The sequence below is a fragment of the Macaca thibetana genome, chromosome 10 (assembly GCF_024542745.1).
Source record: "Macaca thibetana thibetana isolate TM-01 chromosome 10, ASM2454274v1, whole genome shotgun sequence".
Lineage (NCBI taxonomy): Eukaryota > Metazoa > Chordata > Mammalia > Primates > Cercopithecidae > Macaca > Macaca thibetana.
This window is the reverse complement of record NC_065587.1, coordinates 67,037,374-67,049,961: the sequence shown is the minus strand read 5'-3', so window position 1 is coordinate 67,049,961 and position 12,588 is coordinate 67,037,374. Positions and strand designations below refer to the sequence as shown.

At 49.1% G+C, this 12,588-nt stretch overlaps 2 protein-coding genes across 2 annotated transcripts in view; one reads left to right on the top strand and one right to left on the bottom strand.

Moving 5' to 3' along the window:
• The window catches only part of COMMD7 (COMM domain containing 7), a 319,129-nt gene that overhangs the window by 174,675 nt on the left and 131,866 nt on the right, over window positions 1–12,588 (bottom strand). The gene's annotated exons all lie outside the window — the stretch shown is intronic.
• EFCAB8 (EF-hand calcium binding domain 8) overlaps window positions 1–12,588 on the top strand; it is a 101,331-nt gene that overhangs the window by 15,540 nt on the left and 73,203 nt on the right. Inside the window, exons 3-4 of the mRNA XM_050807415.1 lie at window positions 2,541–2,659; window positions 5,416–5,519. Of these exons, the coding sequence (XP_050663372.1) occupies window positions 2,541–2,659; window positions 5,416–5,519 (223 nt within the window). The remainder of the gene's footprint in view (window positions 1–2,540; window positions 2,660–5,415; window positions 5,520–12,588) is intronic.

Genomic DNA, 12,588 nt, shown 5'->3' with positions numbered 1-12,588 from the left:
AAAAAAGTTGTAGACGGGGTTATTGACCCATTTGCAGACAGATCCTCTTATAGACCCAGCATGTGGAGAATTTTCTATCCTTGCCTGCTCCTCCTTTCTTCTCCCCATCTTTTCCTTCAGTCAAAGTTTATATTTTGATAATTACTTTTAAAAGATACAGTTTGGCCAGGCGTGGTGGGCTCACGCCTGTAATCCCAGCACTTTGGGAGGCTAAAGAGGGTGGATCACTTGAGGTCAGGAGTTTGAGAGCAGCCTGGCCAACATGGTGAAACCTCATCTCTACTAAAAATACAAAAATTAGCCAGAAATCGCTTGAACCCAGGAGGCAGAGGTTGCAATGAGCTGAGATTGTGCCACTGTACTCCAACTTGGGCAACAGAGCGAGACTCTGTCAAAAAAAAAAAAAAAAAAAAAAAAAAAAAAAAAGATGCAGTTCACCTCTCTCCTAGATGTCTGAATTTATTAATGTCTATTTGTTGCCATTATATACTTTCATTCTGCTGCTTTTCTTCATTTTTATTTAATTTATTTATTTATTGAGACTGGGTCTCACTCTATTATCCAGGCTGGAGTGCAGTGGTGAAATCTCTGCTCACTGCAACCTCCACCTCCCAGGCTCAAGCAATCCTCCCAGCTCAACCTCCCCAGTAGTTGGGACTACAGGCATGTGCCACCATGCCTGGCTAATTTTTGTATTTTTTGTGAAGATGGGGTTTCACCGTGTTGCCCGTCTGGTCTCAAACTCCTGGGCTCAAGCCTTCTGCCCACTTCAGCCTCCCAAAGTATTGGGATTATAGGTGTGAACCCTTGCATCCGGCCTTTATTTTATTTACTTTTTAGAGACAGGGTCTGTCTCTATTACCTAGGCTGGAGTACAGTGGCGAGATCATGGCCAACTTCAGCCTCTGCCTCCTAGGTTCAAGCCATCCTCCCACCTCAGTCTCCCGACCAGCTGGGTCTACAGGCTCACGCCACTACACCTGGCTAGTTAAAAAAATTTTTTTGTAGATTGGGTCTCCTTATGTTTCCCAGCCTGGTCTCAAACTCCTGATCTCAAGTGATCCTCGTACCTCAGCCTCCCAAAGCACTGGGATTATAGACATGAACCACTGTGCCTGGCCTTGCTTCTACTTTTCTTTTCTTTCCTTTTTCTTTTTTTGAGACAGTCCCACTCCGTCGCTCAGGCTGGAGTGCAGTGGCGCAATCTCGGCTTACTGCAACCTCTGCCTCCTGTGTTCAAGTGATTCTTGTGCCTCAGCCTCCCGAGTAGCTGGGATTACAGGCACATGCCACCAAACCTGGCTAATTTTTGTTTTTGTTTTTTAAAATATTTAGATATTTATTTATTTATTTTGTTTCTTTTTTTTTTGAGACAGAATCTGGCTCTGTTGTCCAGGCTGGAGTGCATTGGTGCGATCTTGGCTCACTGTAACCTCTGCCTCCTGGATTCAAGTGATGCTCCTGCCTCAGCCTCCCAAGTAGCTGGGATTATAGGCGTGTGCCACCATGCCTGGCTAATTTTTTTTTTTTTTTTGTATTTTTTAGTAGAGACAGGATTTTGCCATGTTGGCCAGGCTGGTCTTGAACTCCTAGCCTCAGGTATCTTCCCACCTCTGCCTCCCAAAGTGCTGGGATTACAGGCATGAGCCACCGTGCCTGGCCTGGTTCTCCTTTTCTTTGCAGAGTTATCTTTGTCTCAATCCTTCGTCTTTGTTAATTGTATGGAAATGGGAATTGATCTTTTTTAGTGCCTCCCTTCCCTGCACTGCTGTGGGACCAGCACAGTGCTCCCATATGGTGCATGTTCAGCCAGGATTTGTGGGGTGGTTGAATGTTGAGCAGATAAGATGCAAAAGATAACCATGTGAGGACAGAAGCTTCCGGAATTGGCCTAGGCTGGGGTGGCTGGGGTGGATGCTGAGATGTGAGGAAGGGAGACAGGTCCAAGAGAGGGGCTGGATTTGAGTTTTGAGGGGCTGGAGGAGGCAGCCTTCTAAGGGCCCCGTATCTGGCTGGAGCCATCTCCCTTCTGTGCCCCCTGCAGTGGCCCAGCTGAGGACGGTAGGGGTGGCAGCACCAAGACTGCCTTCAACCGAGCGCACCTGGTAAACATGGTGTTTTTTTTTCCTTTCTTGGAGACAGAGTTTTCGCTCTTGTTGCCCAAGCTGGAGTGCAGTGGCGCGAACCTAGCTCACTGCAACCTCTGCCTCCCGAGTTCAAGGGATTCTCCTGCCTCAGCCTCCCGAGCAGCTGGGATTACAGGCACCCGCCACCATGCCCAGCCAATTAATTTTTGTATTTTTAGTAGAGACAGGTTTTCACCATATTGGTCAGGCTGGTCTTGAACTCCTGACCTCAAGTGATCCACCCGCCTCAGTCTCCCAAAGTGCTGGAATTATAAGCGTGAGCCACCATGCCTGGCTGTAAATGTGGTCTTCAGTGTGTGCCTCTCAGCACTGAGACACTCGAGAACTCCGTGGCAGTGATGGGCCGAGGGACTTGTGAGGAAGGGGATGATGCTCTCTCTTCTCTCTTTGAAGCCCTGGGCATGGACGCCTTCATCAAGGCCATGAAGAAGGTTCTAAGCAGTGTGTCGAATGAGATGCTAAAGGAGCTGTTTTTGAAGGTGGACTCAGACTGTGAAGGCTTTGTCACCTGGGTGAGAAGGGTGCCCCTGCTTCCTCAGGTGCTGGAGGGAGGCTGGAGGGTCCAGTCCTTGACCAGTTGGTGGGCTGAAGATGGGAGGCCATCATGATGTAGGAAAGCCTCCCTGTGGATTCCGGCCCCAGCTGGGGGACTTGCCCAGTGGAGAGGTCCCTCCTAAGACCTGTGTGAGCTGAGTTCCTGGCAGCTCATTCCCCAGGGACAAGTGTCATTGGCCCCTATGTGAGACCTACTGAGTTGCAGCAGTGACCCTACCTGCCACGCGGCTGTGCTGCCCACCAGCCTCCCATTTGACTTGAGGGATTCAAGCTGGTACCACGACCATCTCATGACCCTTCACTGTCACTCAGGAAGAGGCCAACTTGTGGCTGTTACATCCAAAAATGTCAGGCTTTTACAGCAGCGTAATAATAATGCTTTCATGTTTTTTTGGTTCTAAACGTTCGACAATGGGAATATATAGCTTTTTTTTTTTTTGAGATGGAGTCTCGCTCACCATTCTCCTGCCTCAGCCTCCTGAGTAGCTGGGACTATAGGCGCCGGCAACCGCGTCTGGCTGATTTTTTGTATTTTTAGTAGAGACGGGGTTTCACTGTGGTCTCGATCTTCTGACCTTGTGATCCGCCCGCCTTGGCCTCCCAAAGTGCTGGGATTACAGGCGTGAGCCACCACGCCCGGCCTATATAGCTTTTTAAGCATACAGAAAAGTACCAAGGATAGTCTGACAAATTGATGTAGCAAAGATGACAATGATAACTAGCATTTACACCAAGCACTGTGCTAAACTCCCTATGTATTATTTTACTGAAACCTCATAGGAGCTATTACTTACCTCTATTTTGGCCGGGCGCAGTGGCTCATACCTGTAATCCCAGCACTTTGGGAGGCCGAGGTGGGTGGATCGCTTGAGCTCAGGAGTTCATGACCAGCCTGGGTAACATGGTAAAACCCTGTCTCTACAAAAAATACCAAAAATTAGCCGGGTGTCATGGTGCACGCCTATAGTCCCAGCTACTTGGGGAGCTGAGCTGGGAGGATCGTTTGAGCCTGGGAGATTGAGGTTGCAGTAAGCTGAGATTGCACCACTATACTCCAGCCTGGGTGACAAAGTGAGACCATGTCTCAGGAAAAAAAAAAAAAACTTACCTCCATTTGACAGATTGGGAAATTGAGGTATGGGAAAGTTAAGAGTTTGCCCAAGGTTTCAGACTCATCAGCACTGGAGCCAGTGTTCAAACCAGGGAGCGTGCCTTGAGAGTCCTGGTGTTAATTGCCGTCTCATAGCTCTCCTCAGCGTAGGTATACATTATAGGTTTTATTCTTCTTAATTTTCTTGTTTTTATTTCTCTCTCTCTCTCTTTTTTTTTTTTTTTTTTTTTTGGAGACAGAATCTTGCTCTGTCGCCCAGGCTGGAGTGCAATGGCACGACCTTGGCTCACTGCAACTTCTGCCTCCCGGGTTCAAGCAATTCTCCTGCCTTGGCCTCCCGAGTAGTTGGGATTACAGGTGCCCGCCACCATGCCCGGCTAAGTTTTGTATTTTTAGTAGAGACAGGGTTTCACCATGTTGGCCAAGCTGGTCTCGAACTCCTGACCTCAGGTAATCCACCCTCCTTGGCCTCCCAAAGTGTTGGGATTACCAGTGTGAGCCACCACACTTGGCTGTTTTTATTTCTCTTAATGTTCTGTAATAAACATTTCCTTTAGAACTAATGAGACCAACTAAAAGAAAAAGAATAAAAAGTAATTTAACCCCCTCACATTCCCGGCATTCTCAGGGCTTTACCCAGTTGTCCTTCTCTACAACCCCCCATTTCTCGTTATAGCTTCATATGGTGGCTGCTTTGGGCCTTGGCCATGTTTTCCAGCAGCTGGGCAGCGGAATGGAGTCTGGAGTTGTGCCAGTGGCCCTGGTTGTGGGTGCTCCCTGCTGTTAACTTGATGTTTGAGCATGAGCATCGCATATCCTTACAGGGGCCTGAGTCTTATTACCCATAGGGGAGAGTGAATTAAGAGCTCCCAGGGCAATGGCAGTTGTGGAGGTGATCTGAGGATGCACTTAGCGCTTCAGGACGGCTAGGGAGGCGCTGTTGTGCTCTTTCCATGAATGCTGCGAGTAGGCTTTTCCCATACTCAGGATTCAAGAACAGGTCTGCTGTCCAGGCGTGGCGGCTCACACCTTTAATCCCAGAACTTTGGCAGAGCACTTGAGCCCAGGAGTTCAAGACCAGCCTGGGCAACATGGTGAAACCCCGTCTCTACAAAAAATACAATAATTAGCTGGGAATTGTGGCATGCATCTGTGGTCCCAGCTACTCAGGAGGCTGAGGTGGGAGGATCACTTGAGCCTGGGAGATTGAGGCTGCAGTAGGCTGTGATCACACCATTGCACTCCAGCCTGGGTGACAGAGCAAGACCCTGTCCCAAAAGAGAGAGAGAGAGGAAAAAAAAGGGCCAGGTATGGTGGCTCATGCTTATAATCCCAGCACTTTGGGAGGCTGAGTAGTGAACTGTGATCACACCACTGCACTCCAGCCTGAGTGACAAACTAACAGAAAGAGCAGGTCTCTTGCTTGGCCACCTGCATTGGCCAGTACTTAGGAAGCAGCCACCAGAAAGCTCCCCGTTGGAAGGGCCTGGGAGAGATGAGGTGGCAGGGGGGACCCTGGGAATCAGGCTTGGGTTCTTGAAACCGAAGGCCGAGACCATTTTGCCAACACCCTGCCTCCCTTGTGCTTTCTTTCTGAGGCAGCAAAAGTATGTGGATTACATGATGCGTGAGTTCCAGGGAAAAGAGGACATGCAAAAGAGCCAGTACCGCCTGCACTTCTACCTTCCCATGAGGGTCGTCCCCCTGTAAGGAGCCTCTTCCTGGGCCTTGGTGGGTGGGGTGACTGGACAAGTGCTGGTGCCAGCCTGCAGCAAGCCCCTCCCTCAATCCATGACCTCGCTGGTGCTGACCAGGGATTGGCATCAGCCTGCTGCCTGATGTCCTTTGGCTCATTTCAACCTCACAGCCCTGTAAGTGTTAGGACTAAGGTAGGTGATTTGTCCACATTTTATAGATGAGGCCACTGAGGTCTGGAGAGGTCAAATGGCTGGCCCCAGGCCAATAGGTAGAAAGTGGCGGGGCTGCTGTGTTTGGCCCTCTCAGCCCCCATTCTCCAGTATACAGCATTGCTTCACCTGCTTCCTATGCTGGTCAGTGCGGAGTGGGTCCGGCAGTTTCATCATAGGGGCACAGTTGGCCAGCACAGGGAGGAATAGGAGTCTCTTCCCAGGCGACAGGGAGGGAATTGCTCCTCAAGCCCCCAGTCAGGCCCTGGAGGCCTCAGTGTGGCTGGCCGTGGGAGCAGGTCCCTCTGTTACTCCTGGAGCTGGTGGCACCGCCCTGCCTTGGCTTCTGCCTGACCCCCCTGCTGACTCCTCCTCCTCGTGGCTCCTCCACCCACTGTGCCCACTGCACCCTGGCTTTGCAGGGGAGGAAAACTGTCTTTTCCTTCTACCCATCTGAGGTTCATTGGCAGGGACCTCTGTAAGAGAAGATAGAGTCACAAGGATGAGCATACAAGTTTATTTAATATAAGTTTTACATGACTTGGGAAACTCCATAGGAAATGAAGACCCTAAGAAATAGATAACCTGAGGCTTTTCATGCTAGGTTCAATGGAGGGTGGAAAGCTGTGAAAAAATAAGATAGGACAGAGGGGCCATGAGCCAAGAATAATACATGGCGGAAACAGCAAGGCAGTTCAGATTCTTGTCCCTGTCCCTGTGTCTTTGGGTACCCCTCACATGAGTCTTATGACCGGCTTCAGGGGAAGGTCAAACGGTCCTTCCTGAACATACTGCTTCTCAAATTCCTTCAGTTTAACAGACTCAGTATGCTGCGGTGCCCTATTTAGGGGTAGCATGTCTAAAACCCCCTCAACCTCTTCTTCTGTCTGTGCCAGGGCTCAATCTGCCCCACTGTGTGTTCCTCCCCCGGACTCCCTAAGCATGAGGAGCACTGTGGGGGCTCTGACCTGCTGGGTCCGGGCCGCCCAGGTCACTGGCTCCCTTCCTGCAGTCTGACCTGGAGCACTGCTGCCTGGGGCAGGTGGCCGGGTGGGGAGCTGGGTCCTGAGGTACAAGGTGTGGCAGCCTACATTTGTGACCAGGTCAGGAGGGAGCTGTGGGTGGGTCTGTGCTAAGAGGACCAGACCTAGACCAGGCCACAGGGAAGACCAAGAGCTGGAAGGCAGCCCCGGCCCTCAGGCAGCCTGGGATTTAATAGAGAAGGTGGCTTGAATGAAAGTCACCACAGGGTAACTTTTTTTTTTTTTTTTTGAGACAGAGTCTTGCTCTGTCACCCAGGCTGGAGTGCAATGGCGCGATCTTGGCTCACTGCAACCTCCGCCTCCCGGGTTCAAGCGATTCTCCCACCTCAGCCTCCTAAGTAGCTGGGATTACAAGCGCCCACCACCATGCCTGGCTAATTTTTTTGTATTTTTAGTAGAGACGGGATTTCACCGTGTTGGCCGGGCTGGTTGCGAACTTGTGACCTCAAGTAATCTGCCTACCTTGGCCTCCCAAACTGCGAGGATGATAGGTGTGAGCCACTGAACCCAGCAATAACTTAAAATTTTGGTTGGGATTTAATTGAGAAATAACCAATAAATATGAATGATGAGAGATTTCATAACTGTATTTTTTTTTAACATTTACTGGTTTATTATAAAGAATATTGCGAAGAATACTGATGAACAGATGTGTAGGGCGAGATATGGAGAGAGGGATGCACAAGCTTCAGGACTCTCCGTGTGTTCAGCCAAGGGAAGCTCTTGGAACCCAGTCCTCGGGGGTTTTTAGTGGAAGCTTCATGACATCATCATTCCTTCCCCCAGGGCATAGGGCAGGACTCTCTCTGGGGCTGTGGGAGTTATGAGCCAGGAACTATCGACAAAAACATATATATATAAAATACCACAGGCCCCCACTCCTGGTTTTTGAACACAGAGAACACAGCTCCCTTATAGCAAAAGAATACACAACTCAAAAGATACTGCCACATTACTAGAGTCCCATTCAGTCATTAATAATTCATCCCGTCCGTCATACTATATGGCTCCCAAGCTGAGGCCACTCAGGTTTGCAGGCTTCCTTTCAATCTTGTCAGGTTCCAAAAGCTGGAGTTGCTTGGCAAATAAACGTCTAAGGCATATGGAATCAATGCCATCTCTCTTTTCTTTTCTTTTTTCTTTTTTTTTTTTTTTTTTGAGACAGAGTTTTGCTCTTGTTGCTCAGGATGGAATGCAGTGGCATGGTCTCAGCTCACGGCAACTTCTGCCTCCCGGTTTCAAGTGATTCTCCTGCCTCAGCCTCCCGAGTAGCTGGGATTACAGGCACCTGCCACTATACCTGGCTAATTTCTATATTTTTAGTAGAGACGGGGTTTCACCATGTTGACCAGGCTGATATCAAACTCCTGACCTCAGGTCTCCCCAAGTGCTGGGATTACAGGTGTGAGCCACTGCACCGCCAGTCATCTCTTGCTCTGAGAACTCCTTCGAGTTGTTGGTGTAATACTGGATTTCTCTCCATTTAATCCATTTGTTCATCTTTACCCTCAGCTAGTATTCCTCCTTTTCTCCATTTGTCATTTATTTTTACCCAAACGTTTCCACCTTTGCAAGGGACATCAGGTTCAGCCACTGCCCATCTGGATCGCTGGTAGCAATGCTAGTCTAGCGAGTGCCTCCCCTCAGTCCATTCCCATTTATAGAGAATATGGTTACACGAGTTGCAAACTCACGAGCCATTTTTACCACGAGGCAATATAGCTGTATTTATTTTTAACCCCCATTTTGCCAGATGGGATGAAGGCACAATCCACCCCCATCAGGCCTTTAGGGAATTCTCACAACATTTTAAAACATGGTGACTGTTTCTTGCTTAGAAATTATCCCTGCCGAAGCATGGTGGCTCACACCTGTAATCCTAGCACTTTGCGAGGCCGAGGTCGGTGGGTCACCTGAGGTCAGGAGTTTGAGACCATCCTGGCCAACATGGTGAAACCCTGTCTCTACTAAAAATACAAAAATTAGCTGGGTGTGGTGGCACAAGCCTGTAATCCCAGCTACTCAGGAGGCTGAGGCAGAAGAATCGCTTAAACCCGGGAGGCAGAGGTGCAGTGAGCTGAGATGGTGCCACTGCACTCCAGCCTGGGTGACAGAGCGAGACTCAAAAAAAAAAAAAAGAAATTATCCCTGCTTCCAACACTTGTAATTGGACCCTAGGACCACTGGACCAACAGGTAGGGGAGAAAAAAAATGTTACTGGAAAGGGGTTCCGATCCAGACCCCAAGAGAGGATTCTTGGGCCTCATGCATGAAAGAATTCAAGGCGAGTCCGTAAAGTGAAAGCAAGTTTATTAAGAAAGTAAAGGAATAAAAGAGTGGCTACTCCATAGGCAGAGCAGCCCCAAGGACTACTGGTTGGCTATTTTTATGGTTACTTCTTGATTATATGCTAAACAAGGGGTGGATTATTCATGAGATTTTGGGAAAGGGGTGGACAATTTCCAGAACTGAGGGTTTCTCCCTTTTTTAGACCATGTAGCAGTAACTTACTGATGTTGCCATGGCGTTTGTAAATTATCATAGTGCTGGTGGGAGTGTCTTTTAGCATGCAAATGAATTATAATTAGCATATAATGAGCAGTGAGGATGACCCGAGGTCACTTTCATTGGCATCTTGGTTTTGGTGGGTTTTGACTGGTTTCTTTAATAACGCATGCTGTTTTATCAGCCAGGTCTTTATGATCTGTACCTTGTGTCAACCTCCCATCTTATCCTGTGACCTAGAATGCCTGACCTCCTAGGAATGCAGCCCTGTAGGTCTCAGCCTTATTTTAACCAGCTATTATTCAAGATGGAGTTGCTTTGGCATTCAGATGGAATTGCCTCTGACAATTTGGGCAGGAAAGAAAAAAGTAGTCATTTTACAAGTATATTCCTCCCTTGGCACAACTGCATAGTCATACCAGCATCCTCCCCAGTTTTCTTCCCACATCAACCAAAAAAACAGAAAATCTAGTGAGGACACCCCTTTGATCCCACTCCTGCTGAAGGTGAGCGCACACTCTTGAGGGTGGGTAAGCCAGCGCCTTCATGCATCCGTCCCCTCCGTTTTAGGCAACCAGTGTTTCGATTGCCTGTTGTGCTTTCTACCAGCAATGGGGTTCTCTGCCATTGTTGGACATTAAGAGCTCAAGAGTTTGTTTCTTGGTCTGAAGAAATGACGGTCGGCCCTCAAACCCATCTGACATCTTCTGCTCTGTGTTTTTATGGCGCTCTGAGCAAAGCCCACTCCAGAGTTAGTGTCTCTTCCTGTCCAGACCCATTTGTAGCCCTCCAGGGCTACCAGCATCAGTCTCAGCTGTCTGCTGTGTTTCAGGACCTTCCCAGAGGGACCGTGTCTCATGGTCATTGGCAGTCTCTGTCTTCTTCCTGGCATTATCTGCCTGACGGAGTGCAAGAGGAACATGTCTAGATTCAGCCCATCTCCACACTCTGCAGCTCCCCGCTAGTTACTCATTTTATGGAACCAGGTGGCCACCTCATGGGAGCACATGGGGATCTCTGCTTGTCAATTCTAGTCAGCTTCTGAACCTGGGAGTTCTTCTGAGGGGCATTGACTTGTTCAGCTTTAATGCACCCCTCAAATCTCCACAGGGCCGTGCTCCATGGGGCATCCCTTCAACAGGCCAGGTTTCCCTGGCCCTCTTGCCTGAGTGCATGGCCAGGCCATTGGTCACTGCCTGTGAGTCAGTAAAATCCCAAACACAGGAGCTTCCACCACTATTCAATTCTTCCATCGCTGTTAGAAAAACAGCACGCAAGGCCGGGTGTGGTGGCTCACGCCTGCAATCCCAGCACTTTGGGAGGCCAAGGTGGGCGGATCACCTGAGGTCAGGAGTTTGAGACCAGCCTGACCAATGTGATGAAACCCTGTCTCTACTAAAAAGACAAAAATTAGCCAGGCGTGGTGGCATGTGCCTGTAATCCCAGCTACTCGCGAGGCTGAGACAGGAGAATCGCTTGAACCCAGCTACTTGGGAGGCAGAGGTTGCAGTGAGCCGAGGTTGTACCAACGCACTCCAGCCTGGGCAACAAGAGTGAAAACTCTGTCTCAAAAAAAAAAAAAAAAGAAGAAGAAGAAGAAAAACAGCATGCAAATGCAATTCAGCCCACTGAGGCTGATCAGTTTCTACCTTCTTTGCTCCAAGTAGCAGCCCTCCAGACAGAATATTGTTCATTCACTTTGAAACTGGAAAGCCAGCATTTCCTTGTTGGACACTTGATAGCTGTTCATAGCAACTGTCCAAGTGTTGATAGAACCCAGCAGCACCTCACACAGTTCCAGAATCAGTCCTGGGGTAAAGAGGCTCCCGGCTTGTGAGTATCTCTTGCTTGCATTCCCCAGGTAGCAAGATGCTGTGTAAACCATTTCCATTTTATTGTATTTATTTTTTTGGGATTTTTTTTTTTTTTTTTGAGACAAGGTCTTGCTCTGTGGCCCAGGCTAGAGTGCAGTGGCATCATCTCCAGTCACTGCAACCTCTGCTTCCTGGGTTCAAGTACTTCTCTTGCCTCAGCCTCCCGAGTAACTGGGACTACAGGTGGCCGCCACCACACCTGGCTAATTTGTTGTTGTTGTTTTTGGAAACGGAATCTTGCTCTGTTGCCCAGGCTGGAGTGCAGTGGCTTGATCTCGGCTCACTGCAAGCTCCGCCTCCCGGGTTCATACCATTCTCCTGTCTCAGGCTCCTGAGTAGCTGGGACTACAGGCGCCCGCCACCACAAAATACAAAAAATACAAAAATAATTTTTTGTATTTTCAGTAGAGTAGAGATGGGGTTTCACTGTGTTAGCCAGGATGGTCTCAATCTCCTGACCTCATGATCTGCCCGCCTCAGCCTCCCAAAGTGCTGTGATTACAGGCGTAAGCCACTGTGCTGTCCTAGTTTTTGTATTTTTAGTAGAGACGGGATGTCACCATGTTGGCCAGGCTGATCTTGAAGCCCTGACCTCAAGTGATCCACTAGCCTCAGCCTTCCAAAGTGCAGGGATTACAGGCGTGAGCCCCCCTGCCCGGCCAGGTCTTTCTATTTCTTTGGGCCATTTAGATCTCAAGGGTGTTTAAAAGTCCTGAAACAAAATATCAAGAGGCTTGTTCCTATTTTCTCCTATTTGTTTGCAACCTGCAAACCTGGAGAGCTTTCCAACTTGGTGGGGAAAATAAAGGAGTAATATTTAATTACCTTCATGAAAGAGTAACTTTAAAAAGTTGGCTTACCTTTACTGAGCCTGGGTCGGGTGCACCAAATGCAGCCTCCCATCTGATCCCAGCCCTAGGAGGTGCAGGTACTGTCGTCATGCAGGTGAGGAAACCAAGTCCTCCCTGAGATGCCTGTAGGGCTGTCTTCCCTTTTCCTAGCTGTCACCTATCATCCCATTCTGCACCGTCTTTGGCCCTGACAAGTGTCAGGGTTGGAAGAGACGAGAGGGCAACTGAGAATATTCATCACAATCTGCCCAGAGCCATGGGCTGAGGACAGGAGAGAGGAGAACCGTGTCCAGACACGTTTCCCTTGCTCTTCTGCAGAGATGGTAATGGCAGTTGAATTTTCACAGTGGCGTGGGTTATCCTTAAGCCAGGGTCAGACCAGGCCCACTGGATTTGGAAAGGGCCCTGGAGGAGGGGTCACAGTGCCTGGGTTCTAGTTCCAGCCCTACTGGTAAATAGAACATAACTCCAGGCAAATGATTATCCCCTGGGCCTCTGTAGGAGAAGGTAATATCACCTGCTCTGCCAGGGCCCAAAGATTGGGCAGATCAAGTAGGAGAGTGTGTGCCATGCCATGTTGGGAAGCTGGAATGGC